The sequence below is a fragment of the Scatophagus argus genome, chromosome 1 (genome assembly GCF_020382885.2).
Source record: "Scatophagus argus isolate fScaArg1 chromosome 1, fScaArg1.pri, whole genome shotgun sequence".
In the NCBI taxonomy this organism is placed as follows: Eukaryota; Metazoa; Chordata; class Actinopteri; family Scatophagidae; genus Scatophagus; species Scatophagus argus.
Genome location: NC_058493.1, coordinates 3,049,663 through 3,074,406, shown reverse-complemented (window position 1 = coordinate 3,074,406; position 24,744 = coordinate 3,049,663). Strand labels below are relative to the sequence as shown.

Below are 24,744 nucleotides of genomic sequence, written 5' to 3'. Positions count from 1 at the left end.
AAACTGGGGGTTTCTAGCCCTACAATAGGTTTTGCTTCCTGCATGCCTTCATTATTTTCTGTTTCAGAACAGAAGAGAGAAAGGGTCACCAACCAGCATACAAAGATAAGATGGCTGATGGGATCAAATGTGTATTATTTTTTATTTGTATGTAGATGAGTAACAGAGGTATACAACTTTGTACTGGGTCTTTATTTGGTTTTAGCCCTACACCTAAAATTACTTTAACGCAAACGTTTTGGGGGATGTCTAGCTCAGTGTTGAGAGTAGAAAGTTTGTTCATTGTTCAGTAGTATATTTTAAAAGGAACACATGTTTGAGAGAAATTCAGTGAACTTTATCATTATTATTATTTTGAAAAGACTGAATCAGCAATCTGTGAGTGCAAGTTTTTCTTATTTGTGCACAAGAGAGAGGAGGCTCTTACACTGCACAATGAGCAGTCTGAGCTGTCTCTGCCTGACACAGGAATTCCACCTGTCTTTCATAATGGGGGACAAGTAAGTCTTATGTAACTCATGGGAGTAACTTGGGCTTTTCAGAATTCTTGAAAGTAAATCTCCCAAAATGGTAATTCAAAGTAGCACTACATCCAACCTATATAGCTCAAGCTAATATTTTTTCAACTACTGTCAAACTGTCAAACTATAAACTATTTTAGCTTTTAGTGATAATTTTTCCCCATACACCCTTCAGAAAAGAACTGATGTCTTCAATATCATCATTATGCAATATACAGTCTGTCTGTTTTGCTCAGCGTGTTGTTGAGTCCATGCGGACTGAGATTGCAATACTGTAATAATGATCCAGGAACATGAGTTATGATATGTAGAAAAATATGGTTCATCTTTGGTAAATGGGTTTAAAGATGGACAAACATCAGTGGTGGTGTTAGCTGGCTATCACCAGGTGGCAGAGTTGAGCAAAGTAACAATCGAGATGAAGAAGCTACTTAACCTTAACCTGTGGGCTGCAAGAAACGATGTGCCACATATATCTGTGATGCTCCATGTGTTGAGTTGTGTGTTCCAGGGGATATATCTGATGTCTCAGTCCGGGTTATATACTAGCCCAGATTTTAAACCAAGGAAATGTAAGTAGGCCAGCAGCTTATTTAAAACCTTTTGTCAGCTTTTGGTGATAATGACAATTTTAAACAAATGCCAATCTTCCACCCATCCATCCATTTTCTATACCGCCTATCCATCACGGTCACAGGGGAGCTGGAGCCTATCCCAGCTGACTACGGGCGAGAGGCAGGGCACACCCTGAACTGGTTGCCAGCCAATCGCAGGGCTGACATACAAAGACAGACAACCACACACACACACTCACATCTAAGGGCAATGTAGAGTAGCCAGTTAACCTAATGTGCATGTTTTTGGGATTGTGAAAGGAAGCCAGAGTACTCAGAGAGAACTCACACAGGCACAGGGAGAACAGGCAAACTCTATATATAATAAGATTCCTATCCTGTCCAATCCTAAATCCCGCACACTGAAACTTTAATACCACTATGACAATCAAATCAATCAATCAAAACTTTCATTATATTTGTAAAGGCAGAATATATGGAAGAATATATGGAATATATGGTAGAAGTGGTTGGACTTCTACAAGAACCAAAGCCTTTTATGTTTTTTTTTTTATTATTATTATTTAAATATCAGTACAATGATGCTCACAGCTTGATGAAAATGAATTGTCTTGAAATTTTATAGGAAAATGTATAACAGTAATGTTAACAATTGGTGATGGTAATTTTGAGGTGAGAACGAGTGATGAAAACTAAAAAAAAGTCTATGCGCAATTCCTTGCAAGTCCAGTGATTAAATTTTAAACTTTTTTTATGTGTTGAAAATATTTATAAATAATAAAATAAGTTTGTAAATAAGATTTTCAAACAACCACAAAAATATTACAAATTTAATTAAAATTAATTAAAATTAAACAATATAAAACTTGCATTTACAACTGTGCTGCATAAATATATAAAAATGAGAAGAAGAAGAAGAAGAAGAGGTATCACTGACTACCTCACCCACAGGCCACAGTATGTGAGACTGCGTAATTGTGTGTCTGAGGTGGTGGTCTGCAGCAGGTCCTTTGGAGTGTGCAGGCCCCCCTCTGCTATTCACTACGCTGTGGTCTGCTGGGGACCGGGCAGCACGGACCGGGACAGGAAGAGACTGAACAAGCTGGCCCACTGGACTCTGTGGAGCAGGTGGGTGAGAGGAGGATGTTAGCCAAGCTGACATCCATCATGGACAACACCTCTCACCCTCTGCATCAGACAGTGGAGGCTCTGAGCAGCTCCTTCAGCAGCAGACTGCTACACCCTCAGTGTAGGGAGGAGCTACAGCAGGTCCTTCATTCCCACTGCTGTTAGACTGTACAACTCAACAGTCTAGTCCTCTGTTCCTCCCTTATGAGGACTTGTGTATTGTTGTATGTTGTACTGTGTGTACCTGTAAATTATCTCTATATTTTTTGTTCTGTTTTTGCACACTTTTTGTTCTTTCTGTTCTAGTGAATTTCCCCACTGTCAATAAAGTTTATCTTGATTTCTACAGAAATTATTTTATCTATTTTTATTTTGACAGACACTGGCTTGTAGATTTGCAGAACTGAAATGTTCTGAGTAAAAGATTACAGAAGTATAACAGTGGTTTTGGTGGCTACAGCCCTCTCCCAAAATGAAGACTCATGCTAGTAAACCTGTGTTTTATTTTGAAGAAATCCACAGGAAGTTCACTGTGTTGTTCGGACTGGATTATGTTGGGGTGCTCAATTTGAGAGGGAGGGAGGGAGGAGTTGGGTGTTGCCTCGGTCTCCGAGCTGAAGTCAGGATCCTCAGTCGAGTTGAGACACAGCGTCACACACACAGACACAGCGTTACTTGGCCTGCTACTGCCGCTGTCCTCTAAATCTATCTGTCTACCGTTAACGGATCACCATGGGAGTCGAAGGCTGCACCAAATGCATCAAGTACATGCTTTTCTTCTTCAACTTCATCTTCTGGGTAAGCAGGTTTGTTTTTTTTCCCCACATGGTGTGTTCACTTCGGTGCGCAGTGCCGCCTCCTCTCTGTGTTAGCGTTTTTGGTTTGTTTAGGCTGCGAGTCCGTTATGAATGAACGATGGTGGATAAATCAACGACATCCGCGGTACATACATGTCGCTAATTTAGTACATTTGGTGTTATTTTCCCTTACTAACCGCATGGCAGCTGTTCCACCACTAGGGGTGGTTATGGCGAATGGAGGGTAACCAAATAAATTTATAGAAAGGCTCGTGTGGTTAATGGTAATTTACGTAATTACCATGTACATTAGCAAGGCGGTAAGTACATCTTATACAGTAAAACACACATGACGGCGTAGTCACCTCAGGTGTTTGGTCAGCATAAAATAAAACTGTGAAAATGTCGTATTTAGCCCCACAATGACAAGCCTACTCGATAGTTTGAATCTACTGTGACGTCAAACACACGGTTCAACAGTTCGGAATAAAGTTTTATGTTACTGTCAGGAGCTCAAATATGGAGGAGAAGTTTCCAAAGTGTTCGTCTGTAGATGAAGCCATGGCTGGTGCGCTTCAGTGGAGACCGACTGGCTTGGGCTCGGATAATGGCTTTGTTTGGATTACGTCCTCCATCTAGCTTGTGTGTGTGTGTGTGTGTGTGAGTGAGTGAGTGAGTGAGTGTGTGAGTGAGTGAGGAGGGGGACCCATGGTGGTTTCCATAGAATGAGTCAAGGCCCTGCGTTGGGTGATGGATCATGGAAACATTTGTCGGTGTTTTTTTTTTCTCTCTCTCCTTGTGTAAGAGCTTCGGTTTGTTCTCTAATGCTCTTGCGCTGTTCTTTTCTTGGTTGGTAAAAAATTCTTCATGATAGACGAAATCAAAAAAATGAGATGCTATAATTTGTTAGAAAGTGTGTTTTGTAAATAGATTTGTCAATAGAGCGGTGAGTGAAGCTAACCAACGTGACTGGCGTGACCCAGCTGCTGTCAGGAGACCAAACAGTTTTATATAGAACCAGGTTTATAATACAGTGCTGTGGTTCCCAACCAGAGATACGTGTACGCCAGAGGGGTACTTATACTAAGATCCACTAATCTAATTTGATAGTGAAGAGAATAAATAATTAAAATAATTATTTGAAAGTGACGGATACATTTTTGAAATACAGTAATGGAGAAATATTTAGGACATCTAGCTTTTGTAAACTAAACCAAACCAAACCAGACATAAATAGATAATTAACATCCGGTCTGTAATTATTTCTAAGGCATCCACATTTTTTCGACAATATCCAGGATACGTCTTACAATTCTGGTTGGAAAATAGGAGGCTTCTGGCAAACATAAATCGCTGTTTGTGTGGCATCACTAATTAGATCAGTTCTCTCATACGGCACCAGGCTCAGCCACCATCACGGTACAGTTGTAACAGTCATGGTGACTGGTAAGGATGATTTGGGTTTTTTTTGTGTGTTTAAAAAGATGGTGGAATCGGAATCGATGTTGTCTGGGCGTGGCCTGTAACACAACTGTATAATACTTTGTTTTAAAAGATATCATCACAAACAAATGGTGTGTTTCTTTTGGAGACAGTTCCGTCGGATGCTAATATCCACACCGCAAAATGTCTGCCCTCAGGCCAGCAGACGCTGGTTTGACGATCTGTGGCCCTTCACTGTGAGAGAAACCACACAGGAATCTTTGGCTTTGCACTCATGTGTTTGTCCACTCAATGTGCCGTCCCCTCTGACTCCTTTCTTTCAGGAGTCAGAGTTCCCTAGAGCTTAACATAATGTGCTTGATTATGTCAGCACTTTCTGAAAAAACCTGGCACAAGCACAGTCCAAAATGAACAAGGACAAAATGTCTGTGCTTAGAACTTCTCAGCCAATTTCTCAGCAAGTCTAGTTTTCTGCATGTTGAATGAAAAGTCAGTAGCACATATATCCTTCACACTCCTGACAGAAAACGAAAATCCAGAGTTTGTTAGGTCAGTGTCCCTCAGCCACCTCCTGTGCTACTGTGTATGGTCTTCCTCCTCATTATCATCTATCTGAGGACAATTGGACAGAAAAATACAGTTTGATGCTAGCTGCTTGATTGAGAAATTCAGATGTTCTGTCCAGTTCTGCTCATGCAAATTCCATTAATTTGATCACTTGTTGCTGTTCACTGACTGAACCCGTCAAATATCTTTTCTGTTAACGGATAAGGTCAGTAAAGATTTCAGTTACCAGTAATCAAGGAGACTTTAAACCTGCAGTCCACTGTGTTTTAGAGGGAAATATTGTTCTGTATTGTACTATACTTTGTACTTCACTACATTAATGTTCATATACGGATTGTTAATGCAAAATTAAAATCTAAAAAAGTGTATTAAAACTATTATAAATAAATTGTTTTAAATTAATTTATTTGATTGGCAGACATAAATGTTTTAATTTACATTTTTGTAATTCACATTTTTGAGGTTTGGACTATTAGTTGGACAAAAAAAAACTTTGTGAAGCTATTCTTAAACCAGCTATTCTTAAACAGACCAACCATTCAGTCTGTTAATGGAGAAAACAATCAGCAGAAGAAAATTTATCATTTGATCATTTGAAATTAATCAAATTGTAGCCCATTACAGATTAGTTAAATATGAGCTCCACCACAGCCAACTGCAACGATATGAGTCAGAATAATCTTACCTAACGCTATAACAGTCACAGGGGCCATTTTTCTACATCAGTCTGCATTGGTGTATGAATATGTCCAGGTGATTTTTACACTATCTGTTGGTACAGCCCCATTACGCTGATAGTTCTGTAATTGGAATCATTATTAATCATTGGCCCTTCTTTTCAGTTTTCAGTCTTGAAAAGATATTGACTATAGCCAGACTTGAAATCGCCCATGAATTTCTTTATCTGTTGTATTGCATTAAAAATAGCTCTTTTTGGCATGAGCTCCCCATGCACCATGCTGCTGGCTGGAATCAGGTTCCTTATCCAATTGACAGTTGATCAGTTGGTCGATAGGTTTGTTTATGTAGCGCAGTCAACTGCTAGTCAGTTTGGAATGAGAAGTAACAGGACATTATGCAATACGATCTCCAAGATTCTTTTGAAAAATAGATCATGGACACCTTCAGGGTCTATCTTCATCTAAAATTGTGGGGTTGCCCTCCCCTATGCTCAGCCGATCACTTACCTAGATTAGATCACATGCATACACACCCCTACAAACATCAAACTGGCCAGTTATAACGTTAATACTTATTTAGTGTGTCATATACATATTTAATCAACATTTAGGTAAATATAAATATCATTTCAAACTCTGTTTCAGCAGATATCCAACATGAAAGGATTGGGATTGGCTCCTTTTACATATGCACATATATTTTGGAAGTTAAGTGCTGGTGATACTCCTGAAAAATGACTTTAATGTGATTATTAATGCGTCACTCTGGCTCCTCCTTTCTTTTTAACACAAATTCCACTTTAGTCCTTTTAGCTTTATTGGCTGTTCCAAAGAGCTACGTGAAAGGACCTGTCAGAGCAGACAGGATCAATCCATCTGATGAGACGCTTTTTGACTGCAGCGTGTGGTCGAAGAGCAGCTGGCTGTGGACACTGGCTCTTTAAAAGGGAGACCTCCTATTTCCATAAATCACACTGGACATTTAGGGGGGTTAAGAGGCTACACGGCTGGGGGGTGGGGAAGCCTCTCCTTGGTGGTATAGGACTCTTATCGGAACTGCAGACCACTCCCCACCCCACCCCACTCCCCCTCCCACAGCATGCCCTGCATTCTACCACCCCGTACTCTGGGCAACAGCCAGAAATAGACACTCAAGGGGAAGCTGGCGGAGAAACTTGGGTTGGTCTGATATTTAAAGCAATTTCACCGGCATTTCCATGTTGCACTTGCATCATTCAGAAGCATTATATATAAGCACTCAACTTCCCCAGTATTATGAAGTCATGGGTTTCAGTCAGAAGGAGCTTGATACGCCAACGCTGTCTGCCACCAGTGGGCCCGCTCGCTTTGGTGACAGCAAGCTGTAGAGAACATGATGGTGCTGGCCCATGTGTGTGGACATTTTTCTTGGTGTGGAATGTGAGACAGCATACAGTGGCTGAACGAGCAACAGATGGTTGGATAATGTCTTTGGCATCTGAGGCCAAAACTTAGATAACTTGTAGTTTTGATCATGTGATTATATTGTATTAAATAGTACGATCTACACCTGCTCTGTTTGGAAAAGGTCATGATGTATAAATAGAAATGACTTAACTGTTTTTTTCTCTTTTTATTCTCGTTATGATGAATACCTCGCACTTTGGTCTATTGTTAGTTTATTAAATTAGTTAATTTATCGTTTTAGTTTTAAATGGTTCCCAACAAAAATGATTCATAGAAAACAAGGTTAACCCACAACTATTTTAAAACTGTATAAGGGTTTGGCTGATAATTAATAATAAGGATGATAATAAAAAAAATGAATGCTCAGTAATTTCAGCTGTAATTCAAACATGACAAAACAGAAGTAGAAAGTACATCTGTTGGCCACTGCCTTCAGCTGTGGATTTGGTGCACGAGTGAAATTTTATGCCAGCAGGTTGTTGTATATTGAATTGAGTCAAACTTTAAATTATAGCACCCAGTATAATGCTTGTGAATGTGTTTTGTTTTTTGGGGGGTTTCACAAAAATGGAGCTCTATGATGCACAGACAGTACTTGTTTGCAGATTCCATTTATTGTGGATTTTGGTCTTTGAAAGGAATTTGTTGACCATAACAGAAAGATAAAATATCACCAGACATACTTCAGTAGAGTTACATGGTATGGAAAACAAAGTTAAGTCATTATGAAATGATTACAATGTTCTCACAGCTATCATTTCAACACACTGTGTCTTAATGAAACTAAAAGAGAAACGATTTATGTAAGGTAATTTTGTGGTTGAAAAACAAGTCCCGGCTGGTAAAGATTCCTGGGCCATTGTCACATTGCCACAACAACTGCACACATCAGAGATAAAAGCAACCTCCCAGCTCGTTTGTGCTTGTTCAATCCAGCCGGGTTTTGTCAGGTAGTCTGACTGATCAGACTTTTTTCGGACTGAAGCTGGTTAGAGTTCGGTCTGGGCCGCCAAACTTAATCTACATAATGGACTCAGAAAGGTGTGCGTTGTCCTGTCCTAACAGGTGTAAACCAGTGGAAATGTGAGCGAGACGTCTGTACACTTAGATGTTTAATGAAGGCCAAATGAGTGAAAATACATGTTGGGCTGGGGGGGAATGGTCATGGCTGTCAGACAAAATCATTTATGAAGCCATGTGACATCTGATGGTTTGCTCCCTTTTAAAGGCTTTATTTTTTTTTTTTACTTGTTTTATTTGGAAAAGCTTACTAACAACATTAATAATTACTATTTAAAAGTCCCAGTGAGCCGTGCCAGTGAACCAGCATGCACAATAAAAGGTTGTCTGAGGCACTTAAACTAAATGCAGTCGTTTCTTTTGCTGGTAATTTAGCCTATGCTTTTCCTGCTATGATTTGTCAAAATGCTGCGAAATATGTTTTTACAAAATGCATTACTATTATACTATTACACTTGATACTGATAGTTGACTACCGAGCTGCAACAGATCATTATTTTCATTTTCAAATCTTCTTCAGATTATCTGATTTTCTTGATGACTCAATCTTTTGATCTCTGTAATGTCAACAAATATGTAAAAGGCACAGTAATGTTTAGATTGTTGGCTTGTTTTGTCTGACCAACACTTGAAGATGCAATGCAGTTGTGAAAGCAGGTTCCTGCCGCAAAAACCACAGTTATTCACAGTTGAGAAGCTCTAACTAATATATTTCTTAAATTAAACTAAGAAATTAGTGGTGAAATTGTTGTCAGCCCCTGAACTGAGTGATTAATAGTTTCAGCTTGATTAAATTATTTAAATCTGGCCCATAGTTTGACCTTTTTGACTACTCTCTTGAAATATGAGTCTTGACTCTTTGAAATGGTCTGAAACAGTTTAAGATCCGTGGTTGTTCCTTTCCAACAGCTGCCAGTCCCTCTGACTCAGACATCCCAGATACCAGTAATATTGCTCTAAGGCTGTCTTATGGATTCGTGATTAACAAGTTTATTACTTTGTCATAGAAACCACTGGTTCGGTGGTGTTTTTCTGAGTCACACCCCTCTGTGTGTTCCTGAAGCTGGGACCAGGAGCTCAGTTGTTGTTGTTGTTGTAGCTATGCTGCTCCAGCCTCAGTCACATCTCAGGAAGTAGAAAAATCACGGATTTTATCTATACTCTCTATGGGTCCTCCCTTTATTCAGAATTTACTCAAATGGGGAAAATTATAGTCTCTGAAAAATGTGTTTTAATTGGGTTTAAGCTTCATGACTCTCGGTGGCTCGTCTCTTCTGGTAATTCTCATGGTGAGGAGGTGGGGAGTTCACATAAAGTTAGCAAGTCATTCTGTGCACTCTTGCCAGTTATGTTGTTGATCTGGTTGCTTGGCAGCAGCTGGTCTCAGCACTGGAATGGACCTCGCTTCAAGAGAAGGACAAGGACGGAGTAGGAGTGGCTGATCCTGTTTGTTAAAATCTTTTCGAATAAACTGATGTTAGCTACTTTCATTCAGATATTATCTTTGGCCACATTCTTTATTGTGACTGGAGAATTATTAGTAGGAGAATTATAAAATATCCAAACACATGTGGAGCGGAAGGGTGTCTGTTGTGTCCATCAGTGGTTTGTTTCATTGCTGCCATGTGTGATGGTTCTTGTCCCTGTGTGCCTGCTGAGGTATATGGGTTATATTTAGGATTTCTTTGTCCTGGCTCAAACAAACAGACTCAGGAAGGCTTCAGTCAATGTAAACCAGTCTAAAGAACAATACAGTTAAAAAGTTAATCATTGTAGTATGGGCAGGTTTTCCCCTGGGAAATTGGTTAGCCAAGGAAGTAAGGGGATAAAACTGAACAAAGGTTCTTTAGGGTGTTAGCTGCTTTACCCTGCCCTCAAATATACACTCAAAATATCCCTCCTATATAACACTTCAGTTACTCAAAGGAATAGTTTGACATATTTGGAAATATCTTTAGTTGCCTTCTTGCAGTGTGAAATTGGAAGTATGAAGCTACCACTAGCAGCTGGCTAACTTAGCTTAGCATCAACACTGGAAACGGGGAAACAGCTGGTCTAACCCTAGCTCTATCAACAAACATCTTAACATTTTTTTTCTGATATTCATTTGTTTAACAAAAATAGTTAGCTGTTTTATCGGATTATGTAGAGAGGGAGGCTAGCTTTAAACCAAATTTTTTCTTTAAATTACTAGGTTGAATCTCTGCTGCCCAGTTGTTTTTCACCCGATAGTTAAACATCAAGTTGGTCACTGTTTGTGAACAGTTTACAGGAAAATGTATGCTGTGTTAGCAATCTGAGGGGTGTTTTTTAACACAGTGTCGATACAAAATGTCTACACTACACTATTTGCTCTTCCTCTATGCTCTTCACATTCTGCAAAACTACAGTACAGAAGGAACAGAGCACAGAGGGACAGAACTGCAGCCTTTTAGTGCTTTCTACAAGAACCCTGTTGTGAGAATAGCTGATCCTGTCTCAGTTGGTGAATATTGATCAAATGTCCTTAATCTAGTAATGTAGTGGTATTCTGAAGCAAGTGGTGCTTTCCTTTGAGATTGTATATTGTATTAATTACAAGACATGACAGCTTACCACGGCATCTACTGTGATGCTTCTAATGTTCAGTCATGAGCCAAAGAATAGCGTCATTCTTTAAATAAGTGGTATTTGCTGGGTGAAATACAAAGCCTGCTGTTTTTCTCTAAATGTCACAATGTGTTTATGTTGGTAGAAACCTGTCACTTTTTTATAAAATTCAAGAATGTGAAAGTTCAACATTTTTAGAATCATTCTTTGATTCTTGATCATTCTTTCTGTTAAACTTTAAACTACAACCAGCAGCCAGTTAGCTTAGCTTAGCGTGTTTGACATGTAGATTTTTGTATGGATCAAACAATCAAGATATAATGTGTTAAAGAATGATCAATAGATAGAACAGACACTAGTAGGCATATTTTGTTACCATGTGTTATAGCTGTTTTCCCAAGTTTCCAGTATTTGTGCTTATCTAAGTTAGACAGCTGCTGATATTAATTTATCTAATTGAACTGTAGAACTGTATGTGATGTATCCAGCACAATGTGGCACAGTGTACTGAATAAAGTGAAATGTACTGAGCTAATCACATGTTTTGCGTTGTATGTTGCAGCTTGCAGGAGGTGTAATCCTGGGTGTGGCCCTCTGGTTAAGACATGACCCCAAGACCAGTAACCTGCTCGAGCTTGAATTTGATGGAACCCATGCCCCCAGCACCTTCTACATCAGTATGTATCTCATCTGTTGATTTAACTGGCACTTTTTAATTTTGCTGAAATGGAGATGATCTCCTACAAAGCCTACGTATAATGATACAAGAAGGAATTGTGTCATTAGAACACTACAGTCATATTTTGAAACCAGTATTGGCATTTCACTTGACACTGACGGTGAAGTGATATATAATGATCCACATTAAGTATTAAGGGCCAGAGTAAGTAAGTAGTAAGTGGATTTCCTTTAGCTTATGAGGCCCTATGGATTAAGATGAATGTGATATTCATTATTAATAAGTGAAACGTAAAAGGTGACTTTTTTAGTGATGAACTCTCTGTACAGAAAGAGTTGGATGATCAGTGAGACTTTTTTTTGAGAAACATTTTTCCTAAAGACCTTTTATTGAATTTTGGCATGTACATCCAGAAAAATTAGCATAAATTGATAAATAAATATAATTGGCAGTGTTTGTTGCTGGCACATATTAAGCTCAAATTTGCAATTTTGAGTTTTCTGTGTCATAGAAATTGGACAGCCATGATGGACCAGGCATGGAAAAAAACTGTTACTTTCTTTTGCCACATTTATTTAATGATTGGTTATTTAGCTCCACAAAGTTTGGGATCACAAATCAAATCATTTTAAATATTAATCCATCAGAAATTAGAAATGCAAAATGTTAGCAAATTATCTGTCAAATATTTGTGAATCAGTTTTGATTGATTCATTTCTCAGTTTACAGAATCTCAGAAAACAATGAAAGCGCTTGTCGGAATTCCCAGGAGCCCATGTCATGTTGTTTATTAGTTTGTTTTATTGAACCGACAGTTTATGCACTTTGGCACTGACTTATGCAGCATAATGTCTGTTCAAACAGAACTAATCAGTCAGTTTCACGTGATAACCAATATTACAGTGTTTCACTATTTTTTACATTCCTGGGTATAAATTTTTTATTTTGTTTTTTCTTCACACTCACTTAGCTGACGCATTTATTCAAAACGACTTAAAATAAGTGCATTTAAAAGATAAGTGGTCCTGCCAGTCACAAGAGCGCATCCAAATGGCAAACAGGTGGTCCCAGCTCTCACTGGAGAGCTAGCCAGCCATACCCCCGGATAATAGAGTGGCAATTGGGGTGACGAATCAGATGTCAGGCGTGGCCAGTGCCAACCCAAGCCCCCGTTGTTGACACACCCGTTACATGTACAGTACAGGTCGTACAGAGCTGTTCTTCAGTAAGCTGGTTGTGAGAATATTAAAGTGGTGTGGAATATGCTCAGATGAAGTGGGGTGGCCCCATCTCTCCCAGATCACCAGCAACTTGTGACCAGGACTAACAGAGGACACGCAGCTCATCATATGACCGCGACATTCATATTGCCTCAGTCAGTTCCTCCTGAGTGAGCAACCTGAGTCATCTGCTGTGTGAGTAACAAGAAAGATGACAGGAAATGAGAGGAGAAGGCAGAATTGGTTTAATTACATACTTAAGTTCTGAAGAAGTCTATCTACATGTAAAATCCAGCTAAAGAGAGAAGAAGAAGGAGTGTTTGGATCATTATTGTTGCCACCCTCTGAGGCAACATAGCTGTGGTTGTTCATTGAAAAAAAGCCTCACAGTCAGAGAGGAACTACTCGGGGGCTTTCTCTCAAACAGCCTCAATGATTGTATCTTACCCATTACATAAAGCCTCCCTCACATTCCAAGGAAGAAAAACCCTAGTCGGTATAGGAAAAAATTCCTCACTGGCCCTCCCTTCTCCTCTTCAATGACCCCACCCCTCTTTTTCCCTCCTCTGTGAAAGTTTTCCTCTCCTTCACTCCACTCGGTTTCTTTCCACTGTCGCTCCCCTTTAGTTCCCCATCTGGTTGTGGTTAGTGTTCACTGTCTCACTTACCCTTATTTTCCCCCTAGTCCTGCCCTCCCTCTCTCCCTCCCTCTATCTCTGTCTGCCTGTTCTTTCCCTCCCCTCCCCTCCCGTCTTCATCCCCTGCTGCCGGGAACTTTTCAATATGGACTCCTACATCTGTTACTCTCCTTTCTCTCTCCCCACCCGCTCACAGACACAATTACCCAATCGTGACTCGCCTCTCGCCTTTCAACAGAATTAGACACACAGTGAGTCAGTTAATAGACACTTTTCAGTCAGGTCTGTGAGGTCCAAATTTTTGCAACATAAAACTTGGCAGAAATGAACTGAATCACTGCTTAGTGTGAAGTGTGCTCATGATTAATTTTAACTAAACTATGACTTAATTTGAAAAAATAGTGTTGTAATAGTGTTCCTCTTCCTTTTACTACATATTTTAGTTGAGGCCCATTTTTTTTCTTTTGATACTTGCCTTAGTTGTGCTTGTGTGCTGTCCTATCAGCAGGCTGTTCATTCAATAGTAATGTAATTTCTTAATTTAAATAAGTCACAAGACTGGAGCTTGTGAATGTAAGTTCTGAAATGGTTTGTGGTGTGGTAACTCCAAATTTAAATAAGATTTAAATCAAAGGTGACAAATATTGAGTTAATTATAGATCAGTTTGGCTCCGATTAAATGCTTCAACAGTTACCGGCCTAATGTGTAACCGCTGTTATGCAGAGTGGGTATCCAAGCACGACAAACAGAATCTGTTCTTTCTGTTTTCATAGCTAAGAACAACTGAGGTGATTCCCAGAAGAGTTCATATGAAACACCAGCGTTACACACTGTAGTGTTGTACCAGTCCTACAGGAATTGTATAAATATCCCGTGGTTTACAGTAGCGTCTCACAAAAATAGAGTTTGAGTCAGAGGAATATCCCCTCTCGGAGTCCCCACATAGTTTGGAATTTAATAACCTTGTCCTGGAATAGATTGAAACCTTAGATGTACATATTAAAAGCTGATTCTGCCCATGATCTTCAGTTGTGCTGCACATATTCTTTGTTGTAAAAAAAAAAAAAAGGAAGCAAGCTTGTTCCAATGTAAGGTATTGATGGGGAACGAAACAAACCACAGATGTGATTATGATGATCTGAAACTCAACATTTTGAGAAGAATACGCTGGGGTGCCTTTAGATGATGCTGGTCTCTAAAGCTGTATTATACAGTGATAGCATTACATGTGAAGTCAGCTTGTGATTTTTGATAGAGAATTATACATCAAATACTGACACAAAAACATTCTGACTGACAAAAACAATAAACAGCTAGTTTGAAGCCATATAAAGTGCTGTTTTTTTTGTTGTTGTTTTTTCACTATGGCAGCAGACATGTAGCAACATCAACATAAAGTCATGTTTTTTGTCACCTGACAAATGTAAATTTAGAATTCATTCTCATTTCATGCTATTTTGTGTCTTATAATTTGACTATTAGAAACTAGCTTTAGCCACTGAATAGCTAGTTGCTAACGATCATTCGGTGCCAGACTGGTAGCGTACCGTGAGTTTATCGCAGTTTCTTACCTGTAAGCAGCTATCTGCTGAGGTTGAAATACAAAGTTAATACAAGAGGAGTTTCTGGGCATTTAAGTTATTCTGTGTAGCGTTTTACTGTTTAATCTGGAATGTTCACACATGTGCAAGTTGAGAAGCCTTCCTGGAAATTCCATCTTAATGGTCTTTTCCACTGCAGCCATCCCAATATGAAGTCAGAATTTCTGATGTCCTTACATGGCTGGACTGCTGTATTAATAATAAACTACTAAAACATAACAGGCAGCAGGAAGGAAGGCTTTCATTGTCAAATAAACAATGGTTGCATGACTTCACCAAGCAAGAAAACATCATCTGGATAAAATATGCGGAGGTACATTGCGATATCCGCCTTATTATCTTAGGGGAATCTCACCTGTACTCTATGTTACTTACAGCTGTGAGTGGATGGACAAACACAATAGGTTGAATTTCAAGATCAAAGTAGTTAAAGTAGGTTAAAGTAGTTAAGGGCGGCGTGTATGGTTGTCTGTCTTTGTGTGTTGGCCCTGCGATTGCCTGGCGACCAGTCCAGGGTGTACCCCGCCTCTCACACGTAGTCAGCTGGGATAGGCTCCCTTGCTAGTCGACACCAGAAATACTAGTTGGTTATTAAACTAATTCTTATTATTCTATTAATGTACATGTATGAGCCATTTCTAGATCCCAGTGTATGTAGGAGAACACATTTGTCCAACAGATGCCACGTTTGTGCTTTGGATCACTGACAATCAGGGACAAGTGTCGCTGGACAGAGGAACACAAAGAGATTTTTGAGTGCTATACTAGGCAAATGTTGCGTCGTTGTATTGGTGTAATGTTTTCTTACTATTAGAATAGTCAATTTGTCTAAGTTTAAACCTTCCATTTAAATGTCAAGGACATTAGTTGCCAGGAACATCCTGATTCCAGACACTATTCGATCATTCGACCACAACTTTGGTTGAAGCTTACAGGAACACTCCCACCTTAAGAAGCAATACAAATTAAAAAGTAATAGTCGGTTTTATAACTTTAAAAAAAGTCTTTAAACAAATGTAAGGCTAGGTTTGGGAACCATTTCTTCCTACAGCTTAATACTACTTGATAACACAACATAGGGTCTTTGTATTTGCATTTGTCTTTAAATTTGAGATGGTCTTGATACATCTCAATGTTGGCAGTGCTGGCAATGGTGCAGTGTGAAGTCACGTAATTCTTCAGCTCCTCTTCAGACTGTGCACAGGAGATGCAGAAGACCTGATGAGTTGAAGTAGACAGAGAGCAAAATGGAAGAGGATCTGTGCGTAGATTAAATCAAGACAGACAGGAAAAGACATTTAAGTAAATGGAATTATTGAGAGCATAATTTCAAATGGGCAGGCGCATTAAATAGAAAGGACATATGGGTGGTGGCGAGGGAGAGAGAGATCGAGATTGGCAAACAGCATCGGGGGAGGGAATGGGGGTGGGGGATGTGTCAGGCTTTAGAGGTACAATATAGGAGATGGACGGAGCACTTGGTCAGCCTCCAACATATCGATTTATAAATTAGCCTGTGTGTGTGTGCGCGTGCCTGAGAGAGTGGCTCTGTGGGTAGAAAAGAAGTGGGGGGTGGGGTCTACAAAGTATGGGACCAGAATCATTAGTGGTCCAGAATCAAATTATGTCTGAGCTGACAAGCAGGAGTTATGATGCTGGGACTGAACACACAGAGCTGCATTCCCAGCCCACTGGTTCCCACTGACTTCAGCATTTGTACTTCAGGTTTGTTTCTTCCAGTGTGACATACCTTGAAAAACGATTTCGCCAGATAAAATTGAGGTGGGCATTTTATTTGATAAATTGTCAAATATGTATGTGTACAAAAATTTTGAAACAGATGTTTTAAAATGTTATTTCATCGTTTTTTTAAATTCTGTTACAGATTTCTTTTTTTCCTTTTCTTTAAAAAGTTTTTTTTTTTATTCATTGTGGCATGACTTGTCATGATGATGGAGCGGAGTCCACCTTTCAGCCATGTCCTTTCTAACCCAGCTGGCTAGCTGCCTTTCATTGTTCAAGAGTTGTATGTCTTTGTCTGAGGAACATCTTTAGACAATGGTGACTATGTAACCAGGTAGTATAATACTCATAATCAGGTAGTTGCTGCTATTAGCAGTAGTATAAAGTGATAATCCCAACTCACAAGCTGACTCAGCTTACATGTGCAGCCTTGTTACATTACATGACGGGAGGGGCCTCTTACTGTGCATGGGTTTGTGCTCGAGCTGCCAGGACTTCACTAAATATGGTAGTAGTTGTTAAGCTTGAGACATGAAAACTGACATTGTGAAATAAACATTGATGTGATGTTGTGAAATGAAAGGTCTTCAAATGACAATAAAATTAAAAAAGAATTCCAGTGAAATTATAATATTTAATCTGTAAATAAGAATGGTAAGATGACATTTTGTAATTAATTAGAACACTTCTGGGTTCTTCAGTTTCTTTTCTGTTGTTGGGATGCTGTTTGAGAATCACCTGTTACAGAATTGTCACATTTCAGAACTTTTTATCTGAATTAACAGCATTAGCAGTTTACTTCTCACATGTTTCAACACTTTTAACAGCATTAGCACACACTTAAAAGCAGAATTCAGAATTTCTGAAATAAATGATGTCACTCAGGGGTTTTTTTTTTCATGTTTGCTGCAACAAATGGAACCTGACCTACTGTATGGAAAAACACATGTAATGGTCTAAACACAGGAAAAGTCTTGAGCAGTCATGTGTATTTATAGGACTAAAACTTGCAAAAGCAGCAGATTGGTCTTTAAAGGAACAACAAGAAGGAAATGTTTTTCTCACAACCTTAACCAATAGAATGAGTGCCAAACAAATCCAGAAAGAATAATTATTTGTAAGGGTTTTCTTAAACTTTTACTTTGCTCACTTTATTGTCAAATCACAGAACAGCTGTGGTAAAGTCAAGTTCCTCCTCTCCAGCTTGCAGCCTGCCCAGCTCACCCTGCATCAAACCTTTGACCTGAACTTTTCTTAACCTTAGTTTTCTTACTTCCTATTTTCAGCTGTTGTGCTATAAAAGCCAATGCACATCTGGGATTTACAGCCACACAACTCCTGACATTAATAGAACTCAGAGCAAAGCAGAGAAGTGGTGGTTTATTGGAGGATTCACACATGTTTTTCTCTGCATGCTGAACCCCCTCTGTCCTTCATGAAGTCAAATATTAACCTGTATCTGAGGACATAACGCAGGAAACACACGAAGGTCTCCACAGACACTGTGAGATAAGTGTGCTTGAAGAGAAAGGGAGAACACGTGCAGGACCGGTTTTATGTCCTGGATGGAAAAAAATGAAGTGTTGAATTATGAAGCAGGCGCTTGTGTCAGATACACGACACCAACTTTCTGTGAATATAGCTGCAACATGACTCATTTTATTTTACTGGCATCAAAGCAAGATTGCGCCTCCTTCTGTCCATCAAATGTTATTGCATGCACACAGGTGTTAAAAGTGGGTGGGTGGGGATACTGGCAAAGCTTCAAAACCACAATTTTTTAAAAGCCTTTCAGTGGTTTCTATTCTTGCAAATGAAAACTGGGTGTACATTAATTATTTGTCTCTCTGAAGCAGCAGCAGGAGCTGTATGCTGTGCGTCCCTGCCGCACTCCTACCAGACCCTTTATGTCTTACTGTTAATGTACACATGTTACCGTAAATGTTACTGAGTTAATATATACTGTCTGTCTGTCTGTCCAGGTGTCCACATCCTGATCGCTGTTGGCGCGGTGATGATGGTCGTTGGTTTTCTCGGTTGCTATGGTGCCATTCAGGAGTCCCAGTGTCTTCTGGGAACTGTGAGTAACAGTGACACATAACGGCTCGCTGTGGAGTTTTAGAGCTGTTGTAACACAGTTCAGCTGAATCCTGAAATTGAACACTTGTGTTATGTTTCTGTTCTGCCCTGCAGTTCTTTGCCTGCCTGGTCATCTTGTTTGCCTGTGAGGTTGCAGCTGGAATCTGGGGCTTCATGCACAAAGACACTGTAAGACTGCAAACATTCACTAGATGTTGAAATAGGCATAGCACTCTGAGCACAAAGCACAGTAAATATCTCTGCAGGGTATTGAAGGTCCTTCAAGGTACATTTTAAATAAATCTCAAGCTTCAGAAGTCAGAAAAGGCATTTGTTCATGGTGTCACATGTTCTGGTTCATTACGCCTGAATTTCCACTTAAGGCTTCCAGGCCCCCTCACCGAGTGTCCACGGTCATTTTGTTATTTATATGTGAAATGAAGTCTGTTGTTAATAGAAGCCTGATTCCCTTCTTTGTGTCAGAGGTTGTTTTTGTTGTTGTTTTGTTGTCTTCTCTCATGTATGCTTATTACAGAGCCTGAGCATGTGCTTTTTTTCACAGATGATTGAAAAACCCAAAAGCTTATTTAACAATACATAACACTGTGATTTCCACAGTAAAAGTAAATCATATTGATGGTACCTGACTTTTACTATAAGTTATGTTTGTCTATAGTTTATATTATAGTTTATATATATTTCCAGCTACCAGGATGGGAATTAACACCTGGGAAACAGGGTGGGGCTTGAGAATTTCATATTGCACAGAATGTGATCAATGAATGAATAGGATTGTGGAAACACCTTGACATAAGAGGTCTTGATCACAACTTTGTGTGCTTTTCAAAGATCCCTGATGATTTATTTTGTGAGAAAACAGCTGCTGAGCTCTGAGACTGGAATGTTGACTGAGACTGAACTTTCTTCATTGAGTTGTTTTTGAGATGAATGCCCTCTTAATACGTCTTTAATGCCATCTCATCATTCCTGTTTCAGGTGTCGAAGGAGATGATTAACTTCTATGACTCTGTGTACGACAAGGCCATGGCGGAAAGCATCACCGACCAGGACAAGAGAAAGGCTGCCGCCTCAGTGCTCAAGGTCTTCCATGAAACGGTATGAATGTGCATTACAAAATATATCACTTAGCGCTTCGAGACTGTATATGTAGCAACCAAATCATCAGCTTATATCTTCACCCTTTTGCCAGATTCATTAAATGTGATGTGTAACTGATGTGTAACACAGGGCTCTGCGCTCACATTTATTTTTAGGGGCACAGATGAAAATTGAAGGACTTTTTTTTTTTAAAGAAATGACATAAGTGTGTCTGTTTTAAATATGAAACATTTAATATTCAGCATACACTCCTGCGGCAAATTAACTCCGGAATTTTGATGCATTGTGTTTATAAAGCATCCCCAAACAGCATAAAGTCTCCTCATCCTTTTTAGGTTTTAAAGCCTTTGACAGACACTGAAGTACTGTGTAGGGGACAAGGATAATCACAGTGTTGTCTCTGCGTTTCAGCTGAGCTGCTGCGGTAAAGGCCAGGGATCTACTTTCCTGACACGCTTTACAGACGTGCTCGGCCTGACCGACCTCTGCCCCAGCTCTGGAACCTCAGTCGTAAGTGCGATCATTCATCTGAGCAGTTCGACCACCACTTTCTTCGTGCACAAACAGGAAAGGGAATCTGCGTGTCACGAGTAATAGCCTGTTTCCTCTTTGCCCGCTCGGGGTAACGCAGCATGCACAGAATGGAGCTGCTCTGGTGAAGCTGCTCTCCTCTTTCTTCAGATGCTCTTCAAAAAAAAAAGCAGGCTGTTTGTTTGCCTCACGAGTAACAGCAGCTTGGCACTAACCTCAGTCTTGCAGAATGTGCCATTTCCCTTTACCTCCACACTCTGCTGCATAACATGCATTAACATGCACAACAAAAGCCCTTGTGTTTTTCTCAGCAATTGTCACCAGAGGCAGCTGCCGGTAATACAAAGGCGGTCCTGCGTTTGCCTTTGAAACACAAATGTAAAAATAACAATTTGTGGTTTTACTTTGGCAAGTCCCTATCCCTGGCTGAAACTACAGCATCTAACTCCCTGTAAAACCGCAGCGTGTCATTTCCACGTTACAGTTTGTGTACGGCTTAAACAAACATGATGAAACATGTTAATTAGGGGACTTTATAGGTGCTGAGAGATGAATTTATGAGATTTGGACAGCACCGAGCTGCTTTCCTTTGCTTCCACTCTGCAAGCTAACATAATCCACTTCTGGCTCAAGCTCCTTACTTCAAGCACAGAAACACTATATGGCCAAAAGTCAGTGGACACCCCTTCTAATTATTGAGTTCAGCTGTTTCAACTGCACCTGTTGCTAGAAGTTACATACCACTCCATCACATATCCATGAAATCTCCATAGAGAAACATCGAGAGTTTAGAATGGAGCCTAATAAGCTCCCACTTCAAACAAGATTCTGTCATAACATGAAACCATTGCCACAAGTCAGTTTGTGAAACTTGCTGCAACTGCAAGTACCTAGGAGCAAAAACAGGCCAAATCGCCAGCGAGTGCTGAAACACGCAGATCACTTATGATCTGTTACATCACTCATTATAGGGTTCCAAACTGTTTCTACAAGCAGCATCAGTCTTCTGGTCCACCAGCAGTGGCTGACCTCACTAATGGGCACAAATCCCAATAGACACATGGCAAAATCTGGCGGAAAGTCCCAGGATAGTGTCAACCACAAAAAGGGCTCCAGCTCCATTATTAATATTTAAAATGGGATGTTTACAATGTCCAACAAATTGATAAAGGTGTATTGGTCAGGTATCCACTGACTTTTGGCCATATAGTGTATGAGAGTGGTATCAAGCTTCTCATCTTAGTCTCTGCAGAGTGTTTAGATGAGTCACCTGCTTCAAAGCAAAATGTTAATTGAAAGATATATAGGGAACATTATCTGTGTTCAGACTTGTGGCAATGGCAACGGCTCTTCCCATCAGCAGCAGTCACCCCCCCACCCAGCTGGACCATGCACCTCATCACATTTCAAAAACAGCTCAGGAATGTCCACAGCGACAGCCCACAGGCTCGCCACATCAGCTCTATTTGGTCTATAAATTGCTTTGTAAACAATTAGTAAAAGATTAATTTTATTCACTTCACCTGTCAGTGTGGCTGATTGGTGTGTGTATAGCTGAAGTGGGTGCCCGTGCTCAAATGCACATACAGGCATAGACACGCATAGATGAGATGCAGCACAGATTCCAAGTAGCAGGTTTTGGTGTTAATCCTTCTTACATGTGCTCGTCCCAAACCCTGATTCCAGCCCTGAGTGAAGAAGAAGCCAACTGGGTCACTGGGGGACGAGTATCTGAATACTATAAGCCTTGTTCTCAAAATCACCTCACAGGGTAAACAAGATAATATTGGTGCTTTGGAATGGATATAAATTTTATGTTTTGATTGTTCTCATTTGCAGAGTTGCCACAGCAGGATCCAGGATCTGTTTTCAGATAAGATTTACTTGATTGGAATCGTTGCTCTGGTGATTGCAGTTATTATGGTGAGAACATGAAGCTACACATGACAAACATCAAACCTTTCAATGACGTGTATGTGTATGTGTGTGTATTTCCTCTTTGAACTTATCCAAAAGCATACAGAATGTAAATGCCATAGCTTGAGAGTGTTGTGTTCGGTAAGTGTAGTTGAAAGCACAGCTAATGACATTGGACATAGCCAGTGCCAAATACTGTACTCTTTTCTCTTCTTTGGTTGTAATACAAGAAAGTAAAGTTACCAACATTCCAGAAAAAGAGAGTGACCAATAAACATGTCAGTACTGCCTGTTTCAGGTGTGGCTTGTTAAACAGGAATAAACAGCTTATATAACTGTATTTATTGAACTTTTCCGTCTGCCTGAGCTACAGCCTCAACTGCTGGAAGATGTCCATACACTCAGAAGCACTGAAAACTGGCTCACATTTCTTTTCTATTTCTGAACAGCAGAACTTTTTTTTTTTTTTTTGTTTTTATCTTAGTCATCATTTTGACAATTTTAGTTCTTTACTGCTAACTTAAGTAGCTTTGTGTGGCTGTTTGTATTTGGACAGCATACACCAAAACCAAAAATAGATGTTTTTCCTCTTACCTGTAGTGCTGTTTGTCCATCAGAATGTTTTGGTGCAAGCTGCTGAGTTTTTGGACATATGGGCTGTAGAGATGTGGGTCTTCTCTCCAGTATAACTGAGCTGTGCACTTTGCTCGTGGTGCCAAAACGATTAAAACAATACATCTGAGCTCCTACATGAAAGTGCTGTGTGCCATCTAGTTCCATTATTCAGGTGCAGCTGGTGCTTCAGCGAGCGTTTGTGCCGGCAGTGTGGGAATATCAAACCAACACTTGTCTTTGTGTTCGTCCTCCCAGATCTTCGAGATGATCTTCAGCATGGTGCTGTGCTGCGGGATCCGCAACAGTCCGGTGTACTGAAGAGACAGGCTTCTAGCCAGATCCCCATGAAGGAAGGATGACCTTGCAGTCCCTGTCTCATTCTTTTTCTTTCATTTTTATAAGCAGGAAACGTCACATATATTGCTTGCTGGATTTAGTCAGCTCTTTGAAAAGACAATGTAAACCATCCTCCGTTGAGCATTTTAATGACACTGTCAAAGATTTGAAATTTTTTTGTTAGTCACAGATGCTGTTATGCATATTTAACCAGTGCTATCCTAACCTGATATGTAGATATTATATCTCACTGTCACACGAGTTACATTCACCAGTCCTGGTGCTCTAAGTCTTTAGTGATTCTTTAGTTGTTTACTGCTTCTTGCCTATGAACATACGATTATTATTCTTGGTTTTTTGGATGTTTTTTCCACTGTTTTATGTATAAACTGTATATAAATATATATATTAACAGTGCTTTATGACTGCCTCAGCATGGATATTGTATTACAGTAGATCCTTCTCCTGTATTCTTCCTGCACTCTCTGCTTGTTTGTCTTGCCCTAGACTGAACCAGATGATGGTGTAAATGACCAGCACTAGTGTTGGCCTCACCACGCCACATAGAGGTGAACACGCGCAAACGCACTTACATCCTCTATGCTGTGTGATGTCTGCAGGAACTGCCTAAAGAAGGGATCTCAGTTATTCGTAGAAGCTGGAACCAAAGTCAGAGTGACCTGATGTCTGTCATTTTGGCTCTGCTCTGTGAGGTTATTTGTGATTTGTCTTTGGCTGTTTGTCGTTCATCACATGTCCCAAACTAATTGAATGCTGAGTTGCCTAAAACGTTTTGTAACTGTATTATCCTCAGTAGTTGTCAGATTTCCTTAGATAGAAGCTGAATAAAGTTGAATTTAGTGTCGCACTTACTAACCATACTTTGGCATGTTCTAAAAACACACATTTCTCTTACTTGGCTAGTTCGGCATAGCCTAGTTCCAGACTTTTGAATCACTTTTGAAATTTTGTCCATAAGTTTTGACTAGCATGGGAAAAAATAAAATCCGTCCTTTCTCTTATCGAGCAAGTCTAACTATCTTTTTTGTATGACCTCCTCCAGACATTCAATTCAAAGTCAACATAAGGAGTAGCAGGATGTGTGACTTGACTGTGCTTTTGCTGGATAATTATATCACCTTGGGAATCTCTATGAAACTGACAGATAAAGTTAAAAAAGAAAAGCTCTTACACAACTGTGTACTCATTTATGGAGGCTCCACATTAAAATCATGTTTCCCAAATTAGAGGAATTGAAATATGACCTGTAACATTTACATTTAAAGCAAGTAGAATGATTTCTACTGTGACTGTTGTCAGCATTTTCCAACAAACTCACTGACCGTCCATACATCAGCCCATGTCTGCTCAGCTCTGTGGGGAATTGATTGATTGACTGCTGCTTGCTTGCCCGTTAAAGACGTGGTGAAACTCCAGCCTGTAGCCGGTGAAACGGCGGAAACAGCCTTGTTTTGGTGTTCTCAATCTGCAGTGCCTTG

General features: G+C 39.8%; 1 protein-coding gene across 1 annotated transcript; it reads left to right on the top strand.

Annotated features, from left to right (window-relative positions):
* Positions 1 to 2,807: 2,807 nt before the first annotated feature.
* On the top strand, positions 2,808 to 24,271 carry LOC124061754 (CD81 antigen-like). Its single transcript, XM_046394010.1, has 8 exons — positions 2,808 to 3,022; positions 11,329 to 11,443; positions 18,631 to 18,728; positions 18,842 to 18,916; positions 19,724 to 19,843; positions 20,258 to 20,356; positions 22,217 to 22,300; positions 23,165 to 24,271. Exons 1-8 carry the CDS (start codon positions 2,957 to 2,959, stop codon positions 23,225 to 23,227), a joined length of 720 nt encoding a protein of 239 aa, XP_046249966.1. The 5' UTR covers positions 2,808 to 2,956; the 3' UTR covers positions 23,228 to 24,271.
* Positions 24,272 to 24,744: the final 473 nt, after the last annotated feature.